Consider the following 26,342-nt stretch of genomic DNA (forward strand, 5'->3'; position numbering starts at 1 on the left):
GGCTGTCCCAGGTGGTTTAGGTGCCCCAAACTTCTGAGCAGTCACTCCTGGACACTGCTGCTTTTTGAAGGCTGTCTCTAACCTTTTCTGCTGTCTGAGCTGTCCCTGCTCAGAGTCTGTGTGTCTGGAGAAGGAGTCTGATTAATGGGGCATAGGTGTCAGGACCTGTTTCACATTGGAGTAGGTTTTGAAGGATGAGTAGAAAGTTACTGAAGGGAAGGGGACCTTCTAGGTAGGAGCTGCGTGTACAGGGCATGTCCAGCACAAGGCAGGAATCTTGGGGCGGTCTCAGAAAGCTGCTTCCCACACTGTGCCGCGTGCTTGCCTGGTTATCTTAGTCAATGCTCATGAGAACCCTACAGAAGTAGGTATGATTAATTTTTTTGTCTTGTAAATTATTTTTTAAATAATTATTTTTGTCTTATAAATTATTTTTTAAATAATTATTTTTTAAATAAATTATTTTTTGTCTTATTAATTTTATTGTCTTATAAAAATAGGAAATGCTTTGTAAAGAATCCACACTATACAGCAAAATACTGCCAAAATGGGAGGGGGGCTCACATATATTCAAGTACCCCAGATATGCAGGAATAATATTAGGCAACATCATTCCAGATATCCTTCTAGGCATATATATTGCAGGAGGGAAGAAGGAGAGAAGGAAGGAGAAAGTTTGGGTGGAAGGAAGGTAGGGAGGGTAGAAGAAAGGAAAGAGGGAAACGAAAGAATTTTATAAAGTGGGATCACACTCTGTATGCTAATTTTTTTGTTGATTTCCATTTGTAATGTTTATTTTAACAACTACAAATATAAACTTGAGTCCTGAGTTTTTATTTAACTAATTATGAAATAATGAAATAATGTTATCATGAATAACGAGATAATGTTAAATAATGAAAAATTTCCAAATCTTTTTTTTTTTTAATGTTTACTTATTTTTGAGAGACAGACAGACAGAGCATGCGTGGGAGAGGGGCAGAGAGAGAGGAACGCACAGAATCCAAAGTAGACTTCAGGCTCCGAGCTGTCAGCACAGAGCCCACGCGTGGCTCAAACTCATGAACTGATAGATCTTGACCTGAGCTGAAGTCAGACGCTTAAATGACTAGGCCACCCAGGTGCCCCTCCAAGTCTTTAAATATGCTTTGGAAGCAACATTATAATGGCTGCATAATATTCTACCAAGTTCATGAATTATAAATCATAACTTATTCTCTTATTTACCTAAAGTTGGACATTTTGATTATTGCTAATTCTCACTGTTATAAATAACATTGCAGTAAACATCTTTGCATATGCATATATCTGTGAACCTATCTCTGATTATATCTTTAGAAGTAGGATTACTCATTTAAGGACTGTGAATATTTTTGAGATGATTTTCAGTTTGCTTTCCTAAAATTAGTATTAATTTATAACCTCACAAATAATGCATGAGTGCCTGTTTTTTTGTTTTGTTTTGTTTTTATTTTAGAGAGAGAGAGTGAGGGTGGGAGCACGTGGGGTGGGGGAGAGGGGCAGAGAGAGAGAGAGAGAGAGAGAGAGAGAGAGAGAGAGAATATCTTAATCAGGCTCCATGCTCAGCAGGGAGCCCGATGCAGGGCTTGATCCAATGACCCTGGAATCATGACCTGAGCCAAATTCAAGAGTCAGATGCTTAATGGACTGAGCCACCCAGCTGCCCCTCATGAATACTTGTTTCAGTGAGTATTGAAAATTCACATTTAAAGTATATTTGGTCAAGTGTACAGATTATAAATAGTATTTTATTGTGGCTCTATTGCCTATTTCTCTAGGATTGAGTTTGGTGATTTTTTATATATTTGTTCTAATTAATGTTTTTTCAATCAAGAATTGGCTGTCCATGTTCTTCTTTATTAGAGGAATCGTGATTTTTAGAGCCTTTTATTATGTATCAAGGGTAGCTACCTCTAGTCAAAATTATTTTTACCTAAGTGAATATGTACTTGAATATTTTGTGTATAGTTTTGTGTTTGCTTTTTATAATGTACAGAAATTTTAACTTCATTACATCATTTTTTTCCTTTGTGATCTCTTTCATTGCCTTTATCTTATCTTAGAAAAGATATCTTTTTACCTTCATGCCAGTTAAAAGACACATCTGTTTTCACCTAGTGTTTTAGAGTTTTATTGTTTACACTAAAATCTTTAATAAGCCCCTTACTATGGTGTAAGTTAAATGCTTAGTTATTCTTCACTAAGTAGTTTTCCAAAAATCTTTTTGAGTCAATCATCCATCTCTTTTCCATTTGCTCATGATGCTTCTTCACAGTACACCTATTTCTTATTCTGTATGCTAAATTTTAAAATAACATATGGAGCTTACTGATTTTTAATTTAACGAAAGAAAAAGCATTTAATGGAAATAAAAGCAGTTCTAACTTTACTCGTTGGTTTGTTACCGTATCAGATATTATTTCCTACAAGACCCCCCAAGATTATGAAGAATATTAAGAAGTTGGGGGTCATGTATTTTTTTTTTAAATTACACATTTCACTCCGCTCTATTTTTCCCTGCCGTGAAGGATGAGAAAAGTAAGGCCCTCACACTCTTCCCTGCCCACGCCCAACATTCTGCTGCTGGGCTATTCTTTTTATAATGCCAAGGTCTGTGATAATCACATTTACTCTGCCACCTCCCTTCCCTTGGATGTTTAGACCTAGTTCTGAGTTTATTTGGAAGCACTGCTTACCTCTGGTCCTGTTACTTTGTCTTTTCCCTCCAAGTTCCCTGTCTAACTGTATCTCTTGGTTGACATAGTCCCACTGACAAATGTGACCTCAGGCTTGTTCGAAGACACTTTGCCCGTGGCAAAACAGTGCAACAGTCAAGATTCTCATCTATATTCGCCTGACTTCAGAGACAGTGCTCAGGAGAGCAATGGGAGCCATGAGTTTTAGTTTTAGGGGGCATGGGGGAAGCACGCCCTCTTTCTGAACCTTCTGGGGAGGCCAGAGGAGCGTGGAGAGGAACCCATGGCTAGCTCTACTCCAAGGGATCACATTCAGTACTGGGATTTCTGTGGTGCCAGGAAGTCCTCAGCCCTCTTAGTGGGTCCTCTTAGCATAGCTTTATCTGGAGTCTGATGACTATGGACAGAAAGTAGAAAAATGAGTGTGCTCGCTTTGGGGGCACATATACTAAGGTTGGAACAGCATAGAAATTAGCATGGCCCTTGTGCAAGGGTGACACACAAATTTGCGAAGTGTTCCACATTAAAAGAAAAGAAAAGAAAAACAGTAGAACAATGAGGCGGTCCAAAGCATCTGTTTTCCTTCTATCAGAAACAAAAATTCCCCAGCCAGAAGCCTAAACAACAAGAAGTCTATCTTCTTTTCACTTGGGGAAAAAATGAAAGCCCAGAGTTGCCTTCTGGGCTGCAAGGGCAGCTCACCCAGGCCGGTGAGTCCCAGGATCCTTCTAGTTTTTCATTCTGCCGTTCTCGAGATGGCAGCCCGAGGACCACAAAGAGGGGAAAACGCAAGGGACAAAGAACCTGTGACTTCCATCTACATCTCAGTGGCCGCCACAGAGCCATGGCCACTCCTAGCAGCAACAGATGCTGGGATCTGTACGTTTTTAAGTCTGTCAAAAGACAGAAGCTTTGTCTCCTGATAACTGATGTTTCTTATTTTGTTTTATTTTTATTTATTTTTTGTTCCAGTTTTTATCGAAATTCCAGGTAACATAAGGTATTATATCAGTTTCAGGAGAATTCAGTGATCCATCACTTCCATAGAACACCCAGTGCTCATCACAATAAGTGCCCTTCTTTTTTTTTTTTTTTAAATTTTTTTTTCAACGTTTATTTATTTTTTTGGGACAGAGAGAGACAGAGCATGAACGGGGGAGGGGCAGAGAGAGAGGGAGACACAGAATCGGAAACAGGCTCCAGGCTCTGAGCCATCAGCCCAGAGCCTGACGCGGGGCTTGAACTCGCCAACCGCGAGATCGTGACCTGGCTGAAGTCGGACGCTTAACCGACTGCACCACCCAGACGCCCCAATAAGTGCCCTTCTTAACACTCATCACCCATCTAGCCCATGCCCCACCCACCTCCCCTCCATCAGCCCTCAGTTTGTTCTCTGTCCTGAAGAGTGTTTTATGGTTGCCTCTCTTCTCTTCCCCCCAGGTTCATTTGTTTTCTTTCTTAAATTCCACATATGAGTGAAATCATATGGTATTTGTCTTTCCCTGACTGACTTATTTCACTTAGCATCATACATTCTAGGTCCATCCATGTGGTTGCCAATGGCAAGATGTCATTCCTTTTGATGGCTGAGTAATATTCCATTATGTATCTAGATAGATAGATAGACAGACATATATATATCTATCTATTCCATTATATGTATATATTTCTCTCTATTTAAAATTAATAAATACATATACATATATATACCACATCTTTATCCGTTCATCAGCCAATGGACTTTTGGGTTCCCTCCCTAGTTTGGCTATTGTTGATGATGCTACTATAAACACTGGGGTGCATGTGACCCTTCAAATCTGTCTTTTTGTAGCCTTTGGGTAAATAGCCAGTAGTGCAATTGCTGGATCATAGGGTAGTTCTATTTTTAACTTTTTAAGGAATCTCCACACGTACTTCAGAGCGGCTGCACCAGTTTGCATGCCCACCAACAGTGCAAGACGGTTCCCCTTTCTCCACATCCTCGCCAACATGTGTTGTTTCCTTGTTTTTAATTTTATTCATTCTGGCAGGTCATGATAAGTGATATTTCTTCATCGCTTTTTAACCTATGGTGATAACACTCACGTTCATATATTTGTTTGAAATGCCAGATGTGACTCTGGCACAGAGCCAGCTGTAGTGGGTACAGTGGTGAAGTGACAAGGTGCTTGTCCTCACATGGGTCGCTTGGGGTGCTCACATGTGCAAAGCGCATAATATGTGTTACTCCTTTTAGTTCTCATAACAGCACTGGGAAGTAAGTACTGTCATCCCGATCTTATGGGCAGGTAAACAGAGGTTCTGAGAGGCTAATAATCTATTCAAGGGTCCATACTTATATAACATGGCCAGAATCCAAACTCATGTTGGTCTCCTCCAAAGCTTTGGCTCTTAACAATTATTCCACACTAGCGGTTTCCATCACTGGCTGCATCCAATGCCTGGGACCTATCCCTCAGATTCCGATTTAATTGGTTGGAGGTGAAGCACAGACATCAGTAAGACTGTATTATCTTATTTAAAGTGCACAACAACTGGAGATGGAGGTATTTTTCTCTCTACTTAAAATTAGGTAAACTAAGATCCGGAGAGGTAGATTTACTTGCCCAAAGTTATACAGCAAGTTCACAGTGGAGCTGGGATGTGGGTCCACATCTCCTCACCTTCTCCAAAGAGCTGTCTTTGGCTCCAGAAAAGGGTGACTTCCATAAAGTTGTGAGGCACACCGGCCAACCCCTCTGCTCCAGCCAGCCCAGAATCCTCACTGGGAATGTGTGTGCCTGAGGGGCAGGGCACCACGTGGGAGCTGGGTGATAAACAGGTCAGGTTAGGCCAGGATGTGCGGCGGAAGCCCAGCCTGCTGAAGGCAGAGGTGTGGCTGGGCCAGGGTGAGGGCCGGACGTGGGGAATGCACTTTTTCCCCAGCACAACAAGCTATGGGCTTCCTCTGCCCTAGCTGAGCCCTGCCTGATATGTCAGGCCCAGAACGGGTCACTAGCCGGGGACTGGAGGGCTGGCAGGCAGGCAGGAGCCCAGGGCCAGTCCCCAGAGGAAGTCACATGGCAGGGGTCACAGGCCTGACCCAGGAATGGTGAAGGGAGGGAGATATTTCAGGCCTGAGAGGAAGGGCCCAGCCCACGAGATGAATCACCCGGGACAAATTATCCTGAGGAAGACCTTGGGGGTGGAATTGTGATAAGCACCGTCCTCCCAAGGTGACCAGGAGCCTGTGGTCAGCTGGCCAGTGATCAGCCAGGCCCCGTGTGGCTGGAGCACTTGTGTATCTAAGAAGGCCCACTAGCTCCAGATGCATTGCCAAAGTGACCTCTCAGAGACCTTAGACCGTGAGGAGGAACATCTCTACCTTCAGGATGAGAAAACAGAGCCTCAGAGCTAAGCTGCTCACTCAAGGTCACACACTGAGATGGGATTTGAAATGGGAACCTGCCAACTGGCCTCTCCAAAGCAGGGAGCTCAGATGGCGACCGTCTTCCCTCTCTACATGCTCCCTGTGTGGACCCGGAGTCTCACCAGCAAAACCACCAGGCTCTAGACGTATAATGGCAAGCCAGGCCTCGGGTCTTATGCTTGCTTCTAGATGAGGCGCTTGACTTGCCCAAACTGCTGAAGGTACAGACGGGAAGGATGGATCTCAGAGAGGGCAGAGGGCTTGCCCAGGGTTCCGGAGTAAGTCCATCAGAGGCCGACTCAATCTGACTTCTGCCTCCCAGCCCATGGGTCTGTGCACTGCACTAATATTTGGATCCTCAACAGACTCTGCTCCGATGAAGCCAGACATGGTCGGTAGCTGGGGAGCTCCTTAGAAGCAGAAGAACGACTCCTACCTCTGCTAGGAGGCCCTGCTTGATCTGGAGGGGACCTGGGCATCTGTATTTGTAACCAAGTCATTCTGATGGATGAAGAAGTTTGAGAAACACTGGCACAGATGACCTTTAAGATTCCTTCTGGTCCTAAAGGCCGGGTTCCAATATATGTCATGACCATTGTCATCGTCATCATCGTCATCATCAAATACCTGTCATATGTTGAGTGCATGATATATGCCAGATACTCTGATAAATGCTTTACGTACATGATCTCATGTGACTCAGAGGTAGCACCATTATCCTCCCCGTTTTACAGAGGAGGTAACTGAGGCTGAGAGAGGCTAATTATTTTCCTAAGATCACAAAGCAAGTGGCTGAGCCGAGGCTCAAGGCTGGGTCTGCCCCAGCAGCCTCAGCGGCCTTTCACATCTGACTCTTCCCCTAACCGGCCATGTCTTGGGAGCCTCTAGTACCTTCTTTTGGATTCAGTCTCGCCATCTATGGGACGGACAGTCTCTTTGCACTCTTCGGTTTCTGCCTCAAATTTGCAAACTGGCCTTTGGGTTTGGCGCCCAGCCGAGCAGCTAACGGGACTCTGGCAGCAGGAGGAGTGAGGTGCTGCTTTTCCAGCCTGCATGCCCATGTTCCAGCTCCTCCCAGTCGGGGTGCTTCAGCCCTATTCATCCTGGCCCCCCTGTGTTAAGCACTGAATCACTGACCTGGGGTGAATGGACTTAGTGCGTAGCAGTGGGAGGGCTGGGATGGAGATGAAACCAGAGTAGAGGCCCCCGTTGTTAGCAGGGTGGGGAGACGTGGAGACAGAAAGGAAATTGATGGTTAACTTTTATTAAGCACTCACTGGGTGCCAGACACTCAGCGAGTTGCTGGACAACCGACTGAACCTCTCAACATCTCAGTTTTCTCTTCTGGAGAATGAGGTGGTTACGAGGGGTAAATGACACCCATTCGATTATTCACTTACCCAACAATCATCCATCGAGGGCCGATTATTTGCCAGCCATCTTTCTCGGAAATGCAGCAGCGAAGTGACAAATACCTCCCTTGTAGGGCTAACAGGGCAGCCAGGAAAACAGGTAGAAATGAGTCAGCAAAGAAATACATCCTGTAAAATTGGAGAGTGGCAAGAAATGCTAGGAAGCTAAATAAAGCCAGGGTAGGATGTGTGTGGAGTGCTGAGAAGGGACAGGATGAATGGGCAGGGGCTGCTCGCATGAAGTAAGGGACCACTGATAAAACTACCTGGGAGAAGAGTGTTTCCAGGGGGCAAAGAAATGGAGCCTGGCACATGGCGGGTGCTCAGTAAATGGTGAATGCCGTCATAGCTCAGAGGGAGGGACCCTGTCCTTACTGTACCAGGTGGGCGGTCTCTGTGTTGGGGCTGCTTCCTGGCCATGGGAATGTGGCCTGTGAGCGCCCCCCTTCTCATCCCACTTGCCCCCATCCCGGGAGAGCGGGCCTGGAGGTGGGCAGCCCCAAGCAGGTGGAGGAGGCGGAGCTTCCGTGGGAAAGGCTGCAGCACACTCACCAGCCTGACGCACAGCGGGAGCCCCCCCAAGTGGAGCCGGGGTGACAGTCACGAGGGGGCTGGACACCGGGCAGCTACAAGCCAACAGAGGCCCGCCTCGCTCTCGAACACCCACACTGGGTCACCGCCCTGCTCAGACACAGGGGACGTGGGCGGTTTCCCACATCTACAGAATGAAGTCTGCAGGCTTCTGCAACCTTCTTGCTGGCTCCTCCACCTCTCTCCCCGACCCGGGGCTCCACAGGGGCTGGTCGGCCCTGGGTCCCGGGAGCTTCGCTGGAGCGCGGCCTCTGTGCACCCTCTTCTGGAAGTGCTCGCTCCAGGTGAGGGGGGCACACCAGCACACAGGCGAAGGTGATACAGCAAGCTGGCTGCTGTGATGAGGGCCAGCGTGGGGCCCATGAAGAATAATGGTCCTGGTGGAGGAATGTGCCAGGGATGGCTTCTGGAGGAGGGGACTGCATCTCAAAGCATGTCATTTGGTTCTCAGCGGAGAGGTCTGCTCTGGCCGCACTAGCTGAGAGGCCCCACCAAGCCACTTTCTCTCACACTCCTTATTAGGAGTGCACTGTGGGGGCACCTGCGTGGCTCAGTCGGTTGAGCATCTGACTTGGCTCAGGTCATGTTCTCATGGTTCGTGAATTCGAGCCCCGCATTGGGCTCTGTGCTGACAGCTCGGAGCCTGGAGCCTGCTTCAGATTCTGTCTCTGTCTCTCTCTCTGCTCCTCCCCTGCTCGCGCACTCTCTGTCTCTCTCTCAAATGTAAATAAACATTAAAAAAAAAAAAGACTGCACTATGATGGTGAACAGGACCCTACACTGGCCCCTAACCTCGTGGAAACCCCTCCCTCCCCAGCATGAGGAGACAGACAAGAAAGAAACAGTGAGAATAAAAGCAGGGTCCATGAAGTGGCCAGTGCTGTGAAGGGAGGAGAGAGGTGAAGGGAGGGCAGGCGGCTGAAGGTGAGGCTACTTTAGATTGGGTCTGGGAAGGTGAGGAGTGACATTTCAGGGACTTTCTCAAAGCCACACAGGGTAGTGACAAAACCGAGGGGAGAACCTCATTCTCTTGGCTTCCATAGAAGAGCTGCCTCATGCCCCATGGTCCCAGTATTCCCTCATGCTAAAAAACCCACACACTTTTCCAACAGCCTTTCCCAGATGCCGATCACTGGGGGCCTGCTTCACGGGAATCGCTGCTGCTCCCAGTTGCTCCCAACAGCTCCAGGCTTTTTCTCTGGTTTCTGTTGCTGAGGTTTTCTTAGAAGCACAAACAAAGAAACGAAAGAAACAAATATGAATGGGAAGACTCTACTATCCCAACCCTGGGAATCCGATGATGGAGACTGTTTTAAACGTGGACATCCTATCTGGATCGGTGGTGGCACCAAGCAGTGGTTGTGGCCTTTCCATTAGTTTAATGTTACAGTTGCACACGTGGTACTCGCTGTGTTCCAGGCAGCATCATAAGCACTTGACGTGTAGCGTCTCAAACCTCACAACAACCCTACAAGGCAGAAACTGTTATAATCCCCAGTTTACAGATGAGGGAACTGAAGCAAGGAGAATTTAAGTAACTTGCCTAAGGTCATGGAGATAACAGAGTGGAGCCAGATTTGAACCAGTCCAGAACTAGCAGTGCTCCATGCATGTTCCTAATAATGCGGTCCTGGGGACCCAAGCAGCCTCTCCTTCTGCATCCAGCAGGGGGAGCCAAAGGTCAAGGCCCTCTGTGCCCCTGCCCCAGGCATGCTTGGCAGGCTAAAAAAGGTGCAGCATGTGCTGTAGAGACACCCTTTTCCCTTGATCCAAGCAGAAAGCGCCAAATGGGGAGAAAACCTCTTGGTTAGCAAAGCTCTGTCAAAGAAGAACTTTCTGCAGTAGGTCTCACTGAGTCATGAAGCAGTTAGTCACAGCTGGTCTGGGGTCTTGCAATGAGTCAGATACAGTTCCCTCTGGGGAAGCTGTCAGTCAAATGAAAGATTTTTAGCCTCAGTGAAAGCCCAACAACTCTTAGAATACATTTTTTAAGAAACTGCCCTGGATTTTGCAGGTATTAAGTGGCAGAGCTGGTATTCAGACCCAGGCCTTCTCGATCCCAAAGTCTGTGGTCTTTTTTATCAAGCCATGGTCCTCAATCAATGCTGGGGATACAGAGATGCAGGAGAGAGGGTCCTGTCTGCTAAGATCTCAGGTTCTAATGGAAAAGGGAGGCACGTGAGCCCAGCCATCCTTCTGGGAGGAAGGACTCTGCCAGGATCAGCTTAGGGGCCATGGAGCACAAAGAGAAAAAATGTGTTTACTGCTGTATCCCATACCCAGCATGGGGCCTGGCACACTTTAATCTTCAGTGAATGTTTGGTGGATGGATGGATGAATGAATGAGAAAGAGAGTAAGTGCCTAGGACAGAGGCAAAGTTAACCAGGGAAGGCTCTTCAGATGAGTTCACTTTGGGAGGGCCTTGAAGGATGAGAGGAATCAGCCAGGTTGGAAAAGGAGGGGGGAAAGGCATTCCAGACATATGAAAGGGGATAACAGAATGGAGTAACAATCTCAACTTTTTTTTTATTACAACCTACGATACACACACACACACACACACACACACACACACACACACAATCGGAGCCTTATTATGTACAGTGCCCTATTATTTTCTGGTCTGTTTCCATTTTGTAAACATTAGTGGCAACCTGCTAATTTTTTGTGATACGGTCACGGGATTTGGGAAAAGTAGGGGCTGGAAAGGTGATTTTCAGCCAGACTGTAAAGATCTTTGGATGTTCGAGTTGAGTTTGGACCCCTTTCAGTCCTTCTCCTGCAAGCTCTGATCCTGAAAACTACTTGCTCCTTCTCTAGCTCTTTGAGTAATTTCCTGCCCACTCCGGCAGTCTTCTTCACTTGCTTCTGGCTGCTTTTCTCCCTACGCCCCCGCCCAGTTGGTTCTTTAAATCCTGCTGAACTGGGGCTCTGTGCTGGGCTGTCCTCACTCAGCCTTCTTGGCCGCTCTGACGTCTCACCCATGCCTTGGTTTGAAGGACTGCCCACTTCCAACTCTGGAGACCATCACCCTCAAAAGTCCACACGCTCCCTCCTGAGTGCCCAGAACACTCACTCAACTGCCCCTTCAGTGACCTACAGGCACATCAAACTCAGCACCTCCAAAACCAAGGTCATCACCTGTTCCTCCCTGTCCCATCTCTGTGTTGTCCTCACCAGCCACAGTGCCTCCAGGGCAGAATCTTGTCCTTGGAGATGCATCATTCTGTCTATTCTGCCTTCAGACCAGCTCTCAAATCCATCCGCTTGTCTCCTTACCATCTGCCACCACCCTTGTGTGGGCTGGACCTCTTCTGCCCTGCATGTCTGTGACACCTCCTGTCCCCATGCCCTGCCCCCTTCTCTCAATACCGCATAACAGCTGCCATGAACCTTCTGAAGCATAAATCTGACCGTATGACACCCCTGCTTCCCTTTATGATAAAGCCCAAACTTATTAATATACCCTGTGTCCCCAGACTCCCTCTCTACCCCCATTCCCTCTGATGCTCCATTCATTCACCAGACCTTAGTGAGCCCTGCTTCCTCTGGCTTCAAAAACTCTGCCCGGTGAACCCCAACTCATTCTTTCTGGATCCCAGTTTAGGAACACTTCCTCCAGGAAGCCTTCCCTGACCCACCCATTTGGAGCCCTCTTCTCTGTGTTCCCACAGTCCTTGCATTCCCCATCTTGATGCCTAATACCTTTTTTTTTCCTATTGCAGTGGCCCATGTCTCTCTTTTCCATTAGATGGGAGGCATAATTGAAGGATTAAGAGCAGATGCTGAAGTCAAAACTCCGTAAATTCAAGTCCCAATTCTGCCACGTGGTAGCTGTGGAGTTTGGGATTTTATTTCATCCCTCCATGACTCATTTTACCCATACTATAAAATGATTATAATTATGATTATAACAAAAATATTAACAAATAAGAATAGTACCTACCTCATAGTATTATAAGAGGATTAAATGAGTCAATGTGCTACATTTCTTGGTGACAGTGCTTGGTACATAGTAAGTGCCACCAGTGTGACTGATAATCAAATCAGCCCTCAGAAGAGTTGCTCCAGGAGGGCAGACACTGGATTCATTTGATCCACTGCTATGTCCGCAGCACTTACCCCAACATCCTGATCATGAGTGTCCCCCAACACTTGTGACACGAGTGAATCTTTTGTCTAAGAGAATGACAATGCATATAGAAAAGAAAGGACACATTTAGGTGATGCTTTGGAGGAAGACTGCTCAGAGCTCATCACTGACTGCATCTGAGGGTAGGAGAGGAGGAGGAGGAGTACAGGAGGAAAAACATGGCCAGGACAGACTGTGTGACTTTCCTCCCGAGCCCTTAGCTACTCCAATCCCCCTCCCCCACTATCACTCATGACTGCCTTCATCCATCCAGGACTCCAGCCATCCTAGGGGCTCACTGTTCATCCCTCTCTTCACTTTGTCCCTTCCCTGCCCCTCTCTCGGCCAGGCCCTTCCAAGTCCTGTCAGACCTTCTTGTGGCCCAGGCCCAGCATCCTCCATTCTCCCTGCACACCCCCCTTCCACCTTAGTTGTTTCAGTTACAATTGCTGTAACTGCACCCTACCCCAAAGAATGGCATAAAACAATCATTTTATTCTACTCCCAAATTATGGGGCTTGGGGATTTAGACAGGGCACATCAGGGATGGCCACAGAAGCCCCTGTCCACGGTGCCTCAGCCGGAAAGACTCAAAGGCAGGGATGACTTGGTGGCTGCAGGTTGGAATCATCCACATGTCTGGCACCTGGGCTGGGAGGACTCCGACACTGAACACAGCTGGGACTGTGGACTAGAACACCCACATGTGGCCTCTATTGATGCCTGAGCTTCCTCACATCACAGCAGCCTCCAGACCCCTTCCATGGTGGCTCAGGGCTCTGGCAGGAGTGTTCCAGCCAACAAGCAGAAGCTACACTGCCTCTTATGACCTAGCCTGTGGCAAGTCTTGTGGCATCACTTCTGCCACACATACAGCCACCCAGATTTAAGCAGGGAGAGCACAGACAGCCCACCTCTCAATGGGAGGCACATGGAATAATTGTGTGGTCGTGTTTTAAAACCACCAGTGTCTCATACCTGGACCATGGGGTAGTCTTCTCTCCGGTCTGCCTGGCTTCACTTTGCCCAGCCCTACCCTTCCCCCACTAGTGGATTTTCCACGGGGCAGCCAAAGGGAGCTTTTGAACACACAAATCAGATGAGTCATCCTTCTTCATATCCCTCCAATGTCTTCCCACTGAACTTCCCCTTAAAATCTAAGCTCCTTGACATGCCTACACAGCTCTGTGGGATCTGTGTACCCCCATCTCCTCCCTTCCATCCCACTGGCCGCCTTTCTCTTTCTTGAACAGAGCCCCACTTCCCCTCCTGGTGCTCATGCCCACCTCCAACCTTCTGTGCTGCTGTCCTCCTTCTTGAAGTGCTGGGACCCTAGATCCTGCCTCCTTCAGCTCTCAACTCAAACACCACCTGCTCAGATCTCAAATAATCCCTAGGCACCCAGTGTTGTCTCCCTCATCATTCTGTTTTATATTATCTTCACATCACAGGAAGCTGTGATGTCTGAAATTATGTGTTTACCTCTCTCTGGTCTGTCTCCCTCACTAGCTCCAAGAAAGAAGGTCCCTTGTCCTTCGTGTTCCTCGTATCCACGGGCCTGCCATGATGCCTGGCATAGACATTTGCGGAATGTGAATGAATGCATGAACAGCGGTTTTCAGGGAAGATTTAGAAAAGCAATTCTGAACGGTAGGCAGGTCTGGCGTGGTGGTGGTTAGACTGGGGGGTGGAGGGCGGTGTTTCCAATCTGCCTCTCCCACTCACTAGCTACTGACTTTGGGAAAATACCTTCGCGTCTCCAAGTTTCAATTTCTTCAGCTGAAACGTGAGTCCACCAGCCCCTAGCTCAACTGGACTCTGGGGTGTACATCATAGGAAGGGATCAGCATTTCTGTTCAGCTGGAAGGCTCCGAGCACCCCGTTTCAGGGAACTAGAAGGAGCTAACAGCGCCCACCGCGCCCGCCAGGTGTCGCCGCGAGCGCGTGCTGAGCGGCCAGCGGAGCCTGGCGCCCTCGGGCGGCTCCGGAGGCCCAGGCCCGGGTCTCGTGCCGGGCATCCTGGCCTCCGCCCGACTCTACAGTCCGCTAGGAGCGGCATTCCAGAAGAAGCTGCCCTACCTGGGCACCCACCTGCCGCACCCTCTCTAATAGACAGGGGTCGGGGAGGAATATGCTGAATCAGTTATGCCCGCTACGCGGAAGGGGGCGCCCTCCCCTGAAGCTGGGCTCGGAAGCCTGGGGAAAGGGGGAACCGGGGTGCCACCTAACACCCCGCCCCCTCTGAGCGTTCCACCGGGCGGGGAGGACGAGGAGGCGAGCCAGGGTGCGGGGGTTTTCGGTCGCGCCTCGATCCTCTCAACCCGAGGGGCAGTCCCAGGGCGCCAGCTCGACCTGCAACTTGCGAAGTAGCGACGCGTGGGAGTCGAACTGACTTCCACCGCCCCCTGCCCGGCTCGGCGCCCCGGAGCCGGGAGGGGGCGCCGCGGGAGCGCGTGGGGCAAGGCGTGAGCGCGCGCTTGGAGCTGGCGGCCCTGTCCCGCGGGCTCTGGGGTGCGGGGCGGGCGCTCCGGGGAGGCGGGCGGGGGAGGGGGTGGGGGAGGGACAGGAGAAAGGAGGGAGGGAGGGAGGGGCGGGGGCGGGCGGCAGCAGCGCCCCCGCACTCCCCGCGCCTCACACACTTGCACCGGCCGCTCGCGCGCAGCCCGGCGTCGCCCCGCGCTGCGCTCGCTCCTCCCTCCCTCCTCCCGCTCCGTGGCTCCCGCGCTCCCGGCGAGGATCAGGCGCCGAGCGCGCGGACGGGCGCACGGACAGACGGCCCCGGGGACGCCTCGGCCCGCGCCTCCCGGGCGGGCTATGTTGATAGCCCCGCCGGGGCCGGCCCGCGGGATCAGCACTGCCCGGCCCGCGGCCCCGGCGGCCAGCGGGGACTATGAACCGGAAAGCGCGGCGCTGCCTGGGCCACCTCTTTCTCAGCCTGGGCATGGTCTACCTCCGGATCGGGTAAGGGCCGCTCGCATCTCCTGCACGCTGTCCCGGCAAAGTTGGTGTGGCCTGGGGAGGGGGTCGGCCGCCGGCCACCAACTTCTTCGACCCCTCGGGGAGGCTGGGTGGGCGCGGTGTGGGAGCCGTGGGCGCACAAAGGCCCCCCGCAGGCGGGCGCCCCAGGGGCGCGCACAGCTCTAGAGACTCGGGCAGAGGTTCGGCCATCCTGAGGATGTCTGAGTCTGGAAGCCCCAAGAACCAGAGACAACCAGCAGGGACGGTCCGGCCTGGGGGACTCTGAAGAGAGCTATAGCTGCTGCAAAGGGTCAGCCCCTCCTAGGTACACTTCTGACCCAGGCATAGGAACAGCAGGTCCTTCAGGAGCTCCGGTGCCGGGAGCCGGAACGACAGCCGCTCCCAAGGAACTCAGCACCGGGAGCCCGAGAAGAACTCTGTACACAGAGGCGCGGGCACAGCCACTCCTGGAGTCAGGGCAGTCCCGGGGTGGCAGGTGGGGCTAGTCCGTGCAACAGGGAACAGGTACCTAAAGGGAGGGACCTTCGATGGCAAAAGCACAAGCCGCTGCTCAGAGTCCTGACACCACCCGATTTCCGAGGACCCTCGTACTACCGGAGCCCTTTCCTAGGCCAAGGGGACAGCTCCTCCCATCCCCACGAACACACACAAAGGTAGGACGAGAGATGGCCCTAGACACCCAGAGAGACAAGCTCGCAGAGCCAGGGCCAGAGAGACGCGGGCCACCCCGCCCCCTAAAACTGGGCACCCGAGTCCGCTGGCGCGCCTGCGGAGCAGCCCTCTCACTCCAGCATTTCTGTGGAGGTGGGGCCTGGGGCGGCGCTCTGGCTGGAAAGTGGGAGGGGGTGGCTCGGGACGCGTCTCGGAGCTGCAATAGCAGGGCCAGTCACCCTTTGTACTTCGGAGATAATGCGTGTGAAGCACGGAGGGGCGGGAGTGGGGGGCTTTAAAGCAGGGATTGGTAGAGGTTCTGACGCTAAAGGAAGGGCCACCTTGGCAGGTTTCACACAACCTGCTTTCCCACCTCCAGTGGTGACCACCGCCCCCCCCCCCCACCCCCCGACCCCGACCGCTCGGCTTGGGGAGGGGGCAGACTGCGGGGGTTGCGGCGAGGGGGTGTGTGTGGCAGAGCCTTTGTGTTTTGCCACAACCACTCCTCCCCTCTCCCCACCCCGCGTCTCCGGAGCGAGCGGGCATTTCGCAAGTTGAACAGCCGCCGGTGCGAGCAGGTGCGCACAGAGCGGACGAGGCGGCCGCCAGCCGCTACCGCGGACCGAGAGGCGACCGCAGGCGGAGAGGCGGCTGCGGGGCTCGCGCTCTGTCTGCCTGCGGGTGTGTTTTAAGTGTTATTGATTCATCCGCGTCTGGGTGGCTTTTCTTTTTCTCCCTGCTTTAATCTTCATCTTGGCCCGCGCCCCGCCGCCCCGCGCGCATCCAGCATCCAGGAAGCCGGTCGGGCTGATTGGCGCTGGCCGCGTGAGGCTTTATCTTCTTTTTAATTAGAAACGGGGCGGAGGGACCAGGGAAGGGAGAGAGAAAGGGAAAACAACAGAAAATAACCTCCCCTAGCTGCCCCGCCCGCCGGACCTCCCGCCTGCCTGGAGACCTCACTGGCCCCGAGGGGGCCCAGCTGCCCTGGAGGGAGGGAGGGAGCGAGGAGGGCGCTGGCCTTCAGCACCGACGTCGCCCTTTGGGGCAGGGAGAGGTCCAGGTCAGGAGAAGAAGTAGCAGGGTGGATTTGGCCCGGCCCCACTGCTCCCTGAGCCTCGGGTTATCCATCTGTAAAATGGATATGAGGAGTAAAGTCCCAAGGTCCTTCAGAAGCCTTCCAGCTCCCAGGATGTGACTGGTTCCTCCCTGCTCAGGACTGATGCTAGGGCAAGTGTCTCAAGCACTATCCCCTTGTGACAGCAAATCCAATAATAATCAAAACCACGAGAGCAGCATACTTACTGAGTACATACTATGTGCCTGGCACTTTCTATGTTTTAATTTTCACAGCCACTCTGACAGATGAGGACTAATTATCAATATCCTCATTTTAGTGATGGAGAAGCGGAAGTACAGAGAGGGGGTGTAACTTGCCCAAGGCCACAGAGCTAGTAGGTGAAGGAAGCTTGGATGGCACCCTAGGCCTGACCTCTTAGCTGCTAGATTATTGTTCCTATGAATTTTTGACCCTAATATATCATTACACTCTGCTGGTGTAGGAATTCTCTGGGGGTCACAGGTGTTCACAGGTTCCTCCCGACTTGGGGCCAAAACGTCTCCACTTGCCACCTCTTCCTCAAACATCTCAAATAGTCTGGCTCTAGGTGTCTTAGACTCTCTCTTAGTGCCTCGGGTGAATGAATGAGAGCTCTACTGAGTCTCCTATTTCAGATCTGTGAGCCACTGGCCCCCAGATCTCAATCTCTGTGAGCCTCAGTTTTCAGATACGCGAAATGGATATGGTGATTCCTGGCGGCCAGGGCTGTTTAGGAAGGTCCCAGGTATCTAATGTTTGTAGCAGCACCGGCCACACTGCCTTGGCATATGGTAGGGATGTTGCCAAAGTTCACTCCTTCATTCAGCACGTATTTGGGGGGCACCTGCTGTGTTGAACACAGGTACTTATTCTGAGTGATATTTTTGAAGCTCCATAATTCATTCATTCAGTAGCCATTTAGTGAACCAGCAGACGGCCTCCATGCCCCTCCAAAGAGCTCATAGTCTAATAAGACAAGTGGGAACAAAGTGGGCACGCAAAACCAAACACATATTAAAACATTTCAGAAGACCGTAAGTCATAAAGAGAATTAAGTAAACAAAACAGAGACTGTGATAGAAAGTTATAAGGGGTGGGATGTGGAGGCAGGTTCCCTTAGCTGTGGTGGTCAAGGAAGGTGTCCCTTGAAGTCACATGAATGATGGCAAGAATGATGGACATCTCAGGGGACCAGAGAGATTCCAGGGAAGGGGACGGGTAAGGACCTGAGGGAGGAAGAGCCTGAGGCAGGAAGAGGGCTGGTGTGAGGAAGGAATGAAGGGAAAGAGGGCAGGAGTGGTCTGTTATGTGCTCGGAAAGGACTGGGATCACCTCATCTCCTGGGCCACTGGTACACAGAGCCTCGCTTTAAGAAATTCCAATTCCAGAACAACTTCCTGTAGCTGAGCCCCAGGATGGAAAGTGTGAGGCACTTCGCCCAGGGCTGGCAGTGACCTTCAATAAATGGAAGCTCTTATTATTATAACCAGAGTGAGGCATCAGGGGTGAGGTCTTCTCTTTAAAAGCTCCAGGGTGCGGACCATCTTTGTGTAAAGGGAGGGCTACCTGCACCATCGCAGGGTTACCACTGGAGCCTGTCTGGGGTTATCTTGATATTAGGAAATGGCCCCACTCTCAGGCCAGACACCCAAGAGTCACACTGACGCCTGTCTTTCCCTCAGACCCTACCCCATCCCTCCCCTCAGCTCTGCCTTCAATCAGTCCATCAGCAAGTTTGGTCAGCCCCATCTGCAGCCTCCCCTACTGCTGCCAAGGCTAAGCCACCACCCCTCTTACCCGTCTGTCCGTCTGTTCTCCCTTCTCCTGCCCTGGCATCCCGCATTCCTCCCCACCCCCGCCCCCGTGGGGCTGGAGGGAGGGGATCCTGTGGGTTTCCCCGCTTTCAGCCTTTCAGTGCATCCTGATGCACCTGAGAAAATTCTACTCTCTACCAGATCCTCTCCCCAGACCCTCCCCTTCCCTGAGCCTGAGGCAACAGCCTCTGTGGGTTCTTTCTGTTCATTAGCCATCCCAACAAGCTTGCTCCCCTCCCAGAACTTTGTGTTTGCCATTCCCTCTGCCCAGGGATTACTCTTCCATGGCTGGCTCCTGGCCATTCAGGCCCTGCTGCTCTGCACCTCTCCAGGGAGGCTCCCCTTGACCACCCCAGCTAAAGTGGGCCCTCTCTCTTCTCTCCTAGCCACCCCCCAAATGCCATCACAGTGTCCTCATTTACTTTCCTCATAGTGCCCACCACTGTCTGCAATGGTCTGTTTTATTCATTTGTGAAATGGGTGTAGTCCCCTTCCATAGCTCCTGGAGGGCAGGCTGTTGCCTCTGTCCCAGCATGGTGCCTGGCACTTGATAGGGGTCCAAGACGTATCTGTGTAGAGAATGAGTGAGGAACATAGGAACTGTAGACGGTTCCGTCATAGGCATCCTCTAGGTGGGTCATGCCTAGAATGGGATACACATGCTCTGTTGGCATGAAGTTCTATGTAAATAAGACTTTTATTTACAATTACTTTTTAAAGATTTTGTTTGTAATAGAACACATACATACATACCAGAGAGTATATATAACATGTACAAGCAGTTGGGTGGGGTTTTTTTAATTAAAAAAAATTTTTTTAATGTTTATTTATTTTTGAGAGAGAGAGAAGGAAGGGAAGGGGCAGAGAGAGAGGGAGAGACAGAATCCAAAGCAGGCTCCAGGCTCCGAGCTGTCAGCACAGAGCCTGACACGGGGCTTGAACCCATGGACCATGAAATCATGACCTGAGCTGAAGTTGGATGCTTAATTGACGGAGCCACCCAGGCGCCCCGTTTTTTAAATGAATGTCTGTGTATGGACAACCTTTCAGTGCCAACTGCTGCCTGAAACTTTACAGTTACCATTCCCTGGCTTGACTTTGCAGTTTTACCACATAGAGATGATTCCTAGACAATATTAGGTTGTATTTTGCATGATTTTAAATTTCATCTCAATTGAACCCAACCATAAATACAAGGGCAACTTCTTTTGTGCACATTATGTTTGTGACATACATCGTCTTTGTGTGTGTATATCTTAAAAGGAAATCAAGCCTCACTGATATTGTATATATATATATATTACAAAAGTGCCGATAGGGAATAAAAAAATGAATAAATGTGGGTTGGGGGTGCAGTGTCAAAAAGTTGGGACCCTTGCTGGGAGCAGTGGGAGGCGGTGGCCAGGGCCAGACACGCTGGGAGGGCTTGCAAGCCTTGCCCTCCACCTTGCTGGCCTAACACTCCTTCTCTCTATGTCCCCTGTTCCAGTGGCTTCTCCTCGGTGGTAGCTCTGGGCGCGAGCATCATCTGTAACAAGATCCCAGGCCTGGCTCCCAGACAGCGGGCGATCTGCCAGAGCCGTCCCGACGCCATCATCGTCATAGGAGAAGGCTCACAAATGGGCCTGGACGAGTGTCAGTTTCAGTTCCGCAATGGCCGCTGGAACTGCTCTGCACTGGGAGAGCGCACCGTCTTCGGGAAGGAGCTCAAAGTGGGTATGTGCTCACCCAGACACCTCAGGCAAGGTCTCACAGGCTGTGGGAGACCACAATACCCCCCGGGAGCCCTCTAGGACCCTCTCACCTGCCCCGTGTGGGAATGCTCCCTAATATGGGATCAAGACTTGAATTCAGATCTCCTCGTGAGGGTTGGCTTCCTAATTTGAATCCAGATCCCCCCAATCATTTATGGCAAAGTTGAAAAACACCAACCAGTGGCCTGAATGCTAACTGACTGATATAGCACTCTGCTGTTTCGTTAAATTGAAGACCAATTAAAAAAAAAAAAAACTGTTTCGCCTAGAAATATGAATTTCTGTCTTCTTTTAAAAAATCAGCAGATCTGATGACTTATACATGTGTGTACATAGTTATAATGGGGTCAGACTGAGAATGCAGCTTCTTCAAGTGGAGCCGGGGCAGGCCAGTCACTGCCACGGTCCCTACCACTCCCTATTACCACCCAGTCCCCTTATGTGACCCACCAGACCACTGTGGGCATTTGCATTGGTAACCTGCGATTTGTGGGGATTGTGGGTTGCTTGGACATGCACACATGGGCATGCATGTGCACCTGCACACATATACACACAGACACGCACAAAGCATCAGGCCACACATTTGGTTTTCAAAGCAACTGTGACAAAACCCTGGTGGAAAGGGGTTTGGTCATAGCACTTGTGGAAAATGTCATGGTGTGTGTCTTGCTTGGGGGCCAGGAATTCTGCAGGCTCGCTGCTAAGCTGTGAACTTCCCTGAAAATAAGTCAGCCTCAAGTGTCTTTGGGCTGGAGTGGTTCAGCCGGCCTGCCGGGCTGCTCTAAAGGCACCCCTGAATTTTCTCTCTCTCCCTCAGCCCCAACACCAGCAAATTCAGTGGACACTGATGAGATCCATCCCAAATCCAGCCATTTTTCTGTGTCCTGACATCCTCCCTCTCAGGTCACGAAGCTGGGCTCCCGGGCACCCACATCATCCTGTTGCCCCTGACTATCCTGCAGACCTTCCTGCAGGCAGGGTCCTCCTCTGTAAATGAAAATCAGATCACATCATTTCTCTGCTCAACACTCCATGGAGGCTTCCTCTCGTTTCAAAACGCCCCCATCTGCCCCCATCTGCCCTCTCCCCCCTTGCCCACCCAGCCTTGTTCTGTTTCCCAAACATACCACGCTGGGTCCTGTGCTGGAGCCCCAGCACCACGCATTCCTTCTGCCTCAGATGCTTTCTCACAGGCAGCAGCGGGGCCCCTTTTCTCTGTGCATCTCTCCCTCCCGCATCTAGGCCACCCGGGGCCTCCCTTGATCACCGGTGTCTAAAGTTCCCTCTCACTACGAAGCTGCAGCCCATCGGCCAAGCACTCGGCACCGTCTGAATCATTCCTCACCCACTGAGATCGCCGGCTCCATGAGGGTTGGGGCTCCCCTGTCACATCCACCACTGGATGTTTCCTTCCTCCTTCTTGGAAGGAAGAACAGTATCATCTTGGTCCTAAGCAGGTCTTGTGTCACAATCTTCTGTAGGCCCTTGCTTACTCACACCTGAGAGGGAAAGAGCTCAGCATCATGGTGAGGTTGGCAGGGGGGCATGTCCGCCCCCTCTTGCAGAGCCTCTCTCCACCTGTGTGCCCTTCTGACATCTTCATGGTTAGACTTTTGCCTTGCAACACTTGCCCTTCCTTCTCCCTCTTCCCTACCTCAGGGCTGACTTTTCAGGTGGAGAACTAAGGCCCAGAGAGAGTGTGGGCTGCCCCCTGCTCACACGAAATTGGGACTCCAATTCAGGTCGCTGAAATCCCCGTCTTGTTGGCATCTGTGGGTTTCTGCCGTCTCCTGCTCACATCTCCAGCCCCCTGTTCCTGGGAACCAAGCCTGGGCTCCGGCATTATTTTAAACTCGCGTTTCGCTGACATATGAGATGCTACAGATGAGGAAACAGGCTCAGAAGGGACTTGTCCAAGGCCAACAAAAGTGAAGGACACGGTCTCCTGGGACTGGGTTTATGCCAGCACAGCCTGTAGCCTTGGAATAGCCAGCCCTTAGCCTGCCATTATAGTAGTGCCTGCTGGGGTGCATTGGAGGGCTGTGGTACACGGAGCCCCTACTGTCCAGCAGCCCCCCGCTGGCTAGAATTGTACAATTGAGGGAATTCATTGCACATTGGGTGGTCTCAAGGAATTCAAACAATAAGAGGAGCCCAAGAAAACCCCATGATAGTATAGCAATGCTAGGGCAACAGGTTCACAGGCTTGGAAGGGGAGTGGGAGCCAGGGCCAGGAGGTGTGTGGCATCCATCTCAGAAGTTTGGATTTCTAGGCGGTGGGAGCAATTGGAGAATTTTGAACAATGGCATCGCTGCCAAAGTAAGGTCATACTGTATGAAATAGCCACTATTCAATGATTTTTGGCTTGCAAAAATGGCAACATCATATGATCCAGCCTAATAGCAATCCTGGAAGATTCATTAACGGGTGGCTATAAAATTCATTCATTTATTATGTCATTCATTAGCTCATACACTGACCAAATTATTTATTGAGTGCCCACTATGGCTGGAGGCTGCTGTTCCAGCCTGTTTGGTCAAAGAAGGCCTCTAGATTCATGAGGGAGTTGAGCTATGGCAGTTCTGGGTAATGGCATGCTAGGCAACATGAATGGCATGTGCAAAGGCCCTGAGGCAGGAATGTGTTTGGCAGTTCGAGGAACAGTGAGGGGCCTGGTATAGCTGGAGTACAGCAACAAGGGGGAAGAGGAAGTCTCAGAGGTCAGAGAAGGAGCCAGAACCTGGACAGTGTGACATCTCTCAGGCCACATCAGGGGTTTGGGACTTCCTCCAGTGAATGGAGGTCAAGAGAATGACAGGATCCTACTTTGAATTAAGCAGCATTGCTGTAGCTGCTGGGAACAGAATGAACCGTGGAGGTGCCACTGGGAGTTAGGAGTCTGGTCTAGTCTTCCAGACAAGAGGTGACAGTGGCTCTGGCCTGAGTGATAGCTGTGGGGATCTGCTTTGGAAGTGAGTTGCAGAGGATGGAGGGAGGCCAACGACTCAAGGGCCACTTAGAAAGGCATTACCCTGGCCGGGAAGTTGTAAGGTGGTGGCAGTGGAGGAGAGGAAAAGGAGGCCAAGATGAGACCCTCCCTTGGGTCTGAGAAGTCACGTCCCCTCTGAGCCTTGGTTTCCTCACGTATAAACATATCCTGCTTAAAGACACCAAGCAGCAAGCCTCAGATTTCATCTTGCTGGGCTCTTCATCAGTGCTCTTACCCTCATGGGGTTGCCTCTTCCTGGCAATGGCCAGCCAACAGGTTGCTTGTAGGTGAGGCATCAAGAGTGTAGTCTTTGATTTTGGGAGCTCTGGCCATCAAGACCGCACTCAGGATGGCAGGAAACGTTGTCTTTGAAGAGACTTTCCAGAAGCCTCCTGGCCTACCCCCTTCATACTTCTTCTGCTTACATCTCATTGGCCAGAACTCAGTCACATAACCACACCTAGCTGCATGGGAAGCTGGGAACTGTAGTCTTTTATTCAGAGTAGCTATGAGACCAGCTAAGGATCTGTGACTGAGGAGGAAGAGGAACGTTGATGTTGGGGTGGGCAGCCACCCCCTGGCATAGTTATCCATCCCATGCTGAGACCGGGACCAAAAGGCTCGCCTTCCACTGCCTCCTCAGCCTCCACTCTGGTCCCCAGCTCTGCGTTTCATGGCTCTGTCTCCCCTTCTGAATGTTCCAGATTTTACTGTATAGATCTCAGGAGAGGGCCAGGGATGTGAACCAGACAAAGGCCACTGGGATGCTAGAAACTGAACCCCAGTTCAAGCCACCTCAAGGTGAAAAGGGGAATTTATGTCTGCCTAAGTCACTGGAAAGTCAGGGATGGTGCTAATTTTTGAAAGGCTTGAACCAGAGATGGTGTTGGCCTCTACCAACCCCACAGCTGCTTCTTGGGGAGGCAAGATAGCTGTTCAAGTGCCAGCACCGTAGCTTCCAGGTTCTAGAACTGCAAGGAAGAGCCTTAGCCTTTCTCTGGCTGCACCTACAAAAGTCCTAGGGTTCACCCTGACTGGATCAGCTAACAGGGCTTGACTTTTGGTCATGTGTCCATCCCAAACCAATCATAGTGGCCGAGGATGGCAGTGATTTTGTTGGCCAGACGTGGGAGCCCCACCTAGACCGTCTCTTGGGGGAGAGGCACCGCTCACGGGTCCATCAGCCAGCTGGGGCTGCTGTAACAAAGAACCACAGGCTGGGCAGCTTAGACACAGATGCTCCTTTCTCACAGTTCTGCAGCCTGGAAGTCTAAGATCAAGGTGTCAGCAGGTTTGATTTCTTCCGAGGCCTCTCTCCTTGGCTTGCAGATGGCTGTCGTCTTACTGTGTCCTCACATGATCTTTCCCCCGTGCGCGGGCCCTTGATGTCTCTATGTCCTAATCTTCTCTGCCTACAAGGACACCTGTCAGATTGGATTAAGACCCACCATGATGGTCTCATTTTAACTTAATCACTTATTTAACGGTCATACCTCCAAATACATCTTGCCCCTTGCCATATTCTGAAATACTGGCGGTTAGAGCTGCAACATATTACTTTTGGGGAGGACATAAATCAGCCCATAACAACGAGCAAGCAGATTGTGGAGTGGTTCGTGCTTTAGGGAAAGGCACAGATGGTGTGGTGGGTGCTCAGAGGTGAGACTGGACAGTGAAGGTGAGACAAGTGGACTGGACAGTGAAGATGGCCCTTGCTCTGGGTCTTCAAGGGTAGGAAGAATTTCACCAGTGAATGCGATCCCTGGCGGAGAGAACCGTGGGGCAAAGATGTGGACATTGGATTGCTAAGAGGATCTTGGACAAGGCCCTGCAGCCTCAAGATGCAGGGGGTCAGAAGTCTCGGATGAGATTGCAGGCCAGCTATTCAGGGGTCTTGAATGCCAGGGATTATTGGAATCTACAATATTGGAAGCCACAATAGTGGTTCCACATTGGTTTTATCAATTGCTACCCAGTGTGGCCCTTGGGGGCTTAAGAAGGCATTCACCTCTCCCCCTTCAGCCTTTTCCTTTTCTGAAATAATACAGTGAACCCCCCTTGAATCCAGCACCCAACACAACATCTAGAACAAGAATGGGTAATTTACATCCACCCCTGTGAGCATCCCTGTGCGCCCCCTGCTCTCCCCACCCCCTGCTCTCCTCACCAAGCCATACGTTCTCTATCCTGAACCGTGGGTTTCCCATTCCTTGCTTGTTTGTGTCTGTTTTATCATATTGATATAGTCCCCAGAAGTAAATTATTTGGTTTTAGTTCTATTTAATTTTGTAAAGAAAAGACATCATCCTATGCGCAATCTTTTGGAATTTATTTTTTTCACTCACTAGTAATAAAACCCATCCACGTTGTTCTTTTAGCTGTTGCTGATTCGTTTTAGCTGGGGTAATAGACTCTAATCTATGCTCCCGTGCTTTTGGTTGTGGGACATCTGGGTTGCCTCTAAGCATTTATTGTCACATTGCCACCACACGCCTCCCTGTTCACATCTCCCGGGGCCCATGTGCATGTGTTTCTCTTGGGTGTATACAGAGGAATGAATTGCTAGTCACAGGTATGAATGTCAACCTGATTTCCACAGTGATTGTGCCAGGTGCCACTCCTGCCAGCCAGCAGTGTTGATCCACAGCCTCTGCAACACTTGGAATTATCCAGACTTCATTTTTGCCTAGGGATTGGGTATAAAATGCTTTCTCACTGTCGTCTTGATTTGCATTCTCCTGAGAAGTAATTCGGGTGAACCCTCTTCCTATATTTACTGGCTCTACATGTTTA

General features: G+C 50.7%; 1 protein-coding gene and 1 non-coding gene across 2 annotated transcripts in view; both read left to right on the forward strand.

The window, feature by feature from the left end:
- Positions 1-3,141: 3,141 nt before the first annotated feature.
- LOC122488812 lies at positions 3,142-3,245 on the forward strand. The gene has a single exon (XR_006298735.1). It is a non-coding gene; the product is annotated as a U6 spliceosomal RNA (small nuclear RNA).
- Positions 3,246-14,899: 11,654 nt separating this feature from the next.
- The window catches only part of WNT7A (Wnt family member 7A), a 63,269-nt gene continuing 51,826 nt past the window's right edge, over positions 14,900-26,342 (forward strand). Inside the window, exons 1-2 of the mRNA XM_043588234.1 lie at positions 14,900-15,223; positions 20,292-20,518. Of these exons, the coding sequence (XP_043444169.1) occupies positions 15,153-15,223; positions 20,292-20,518 (298 nt within the window). The 5' untranslated portion in view covers positions 14,900-15,152. The remainder of the gene's footprint in view (positions 15,224-20,291; positions 20,519-26,342) is intronic.

The sequence above is a fragment of the Prionailurus bengalensis genome, chromosome A2, assembly GCF_016509475.1.
Source record: "Prionailurus bengalensis isolate Pbe53 chromosome A2, Fcat_Pben_1.1_paternal_pri, whole genome shotgun sequence".
NCBI lineage: Eukaryota > Metazoa > Chordata > Mammalia > Carnivora > Felidae > Prionailurus > Prionailurus bengalensis.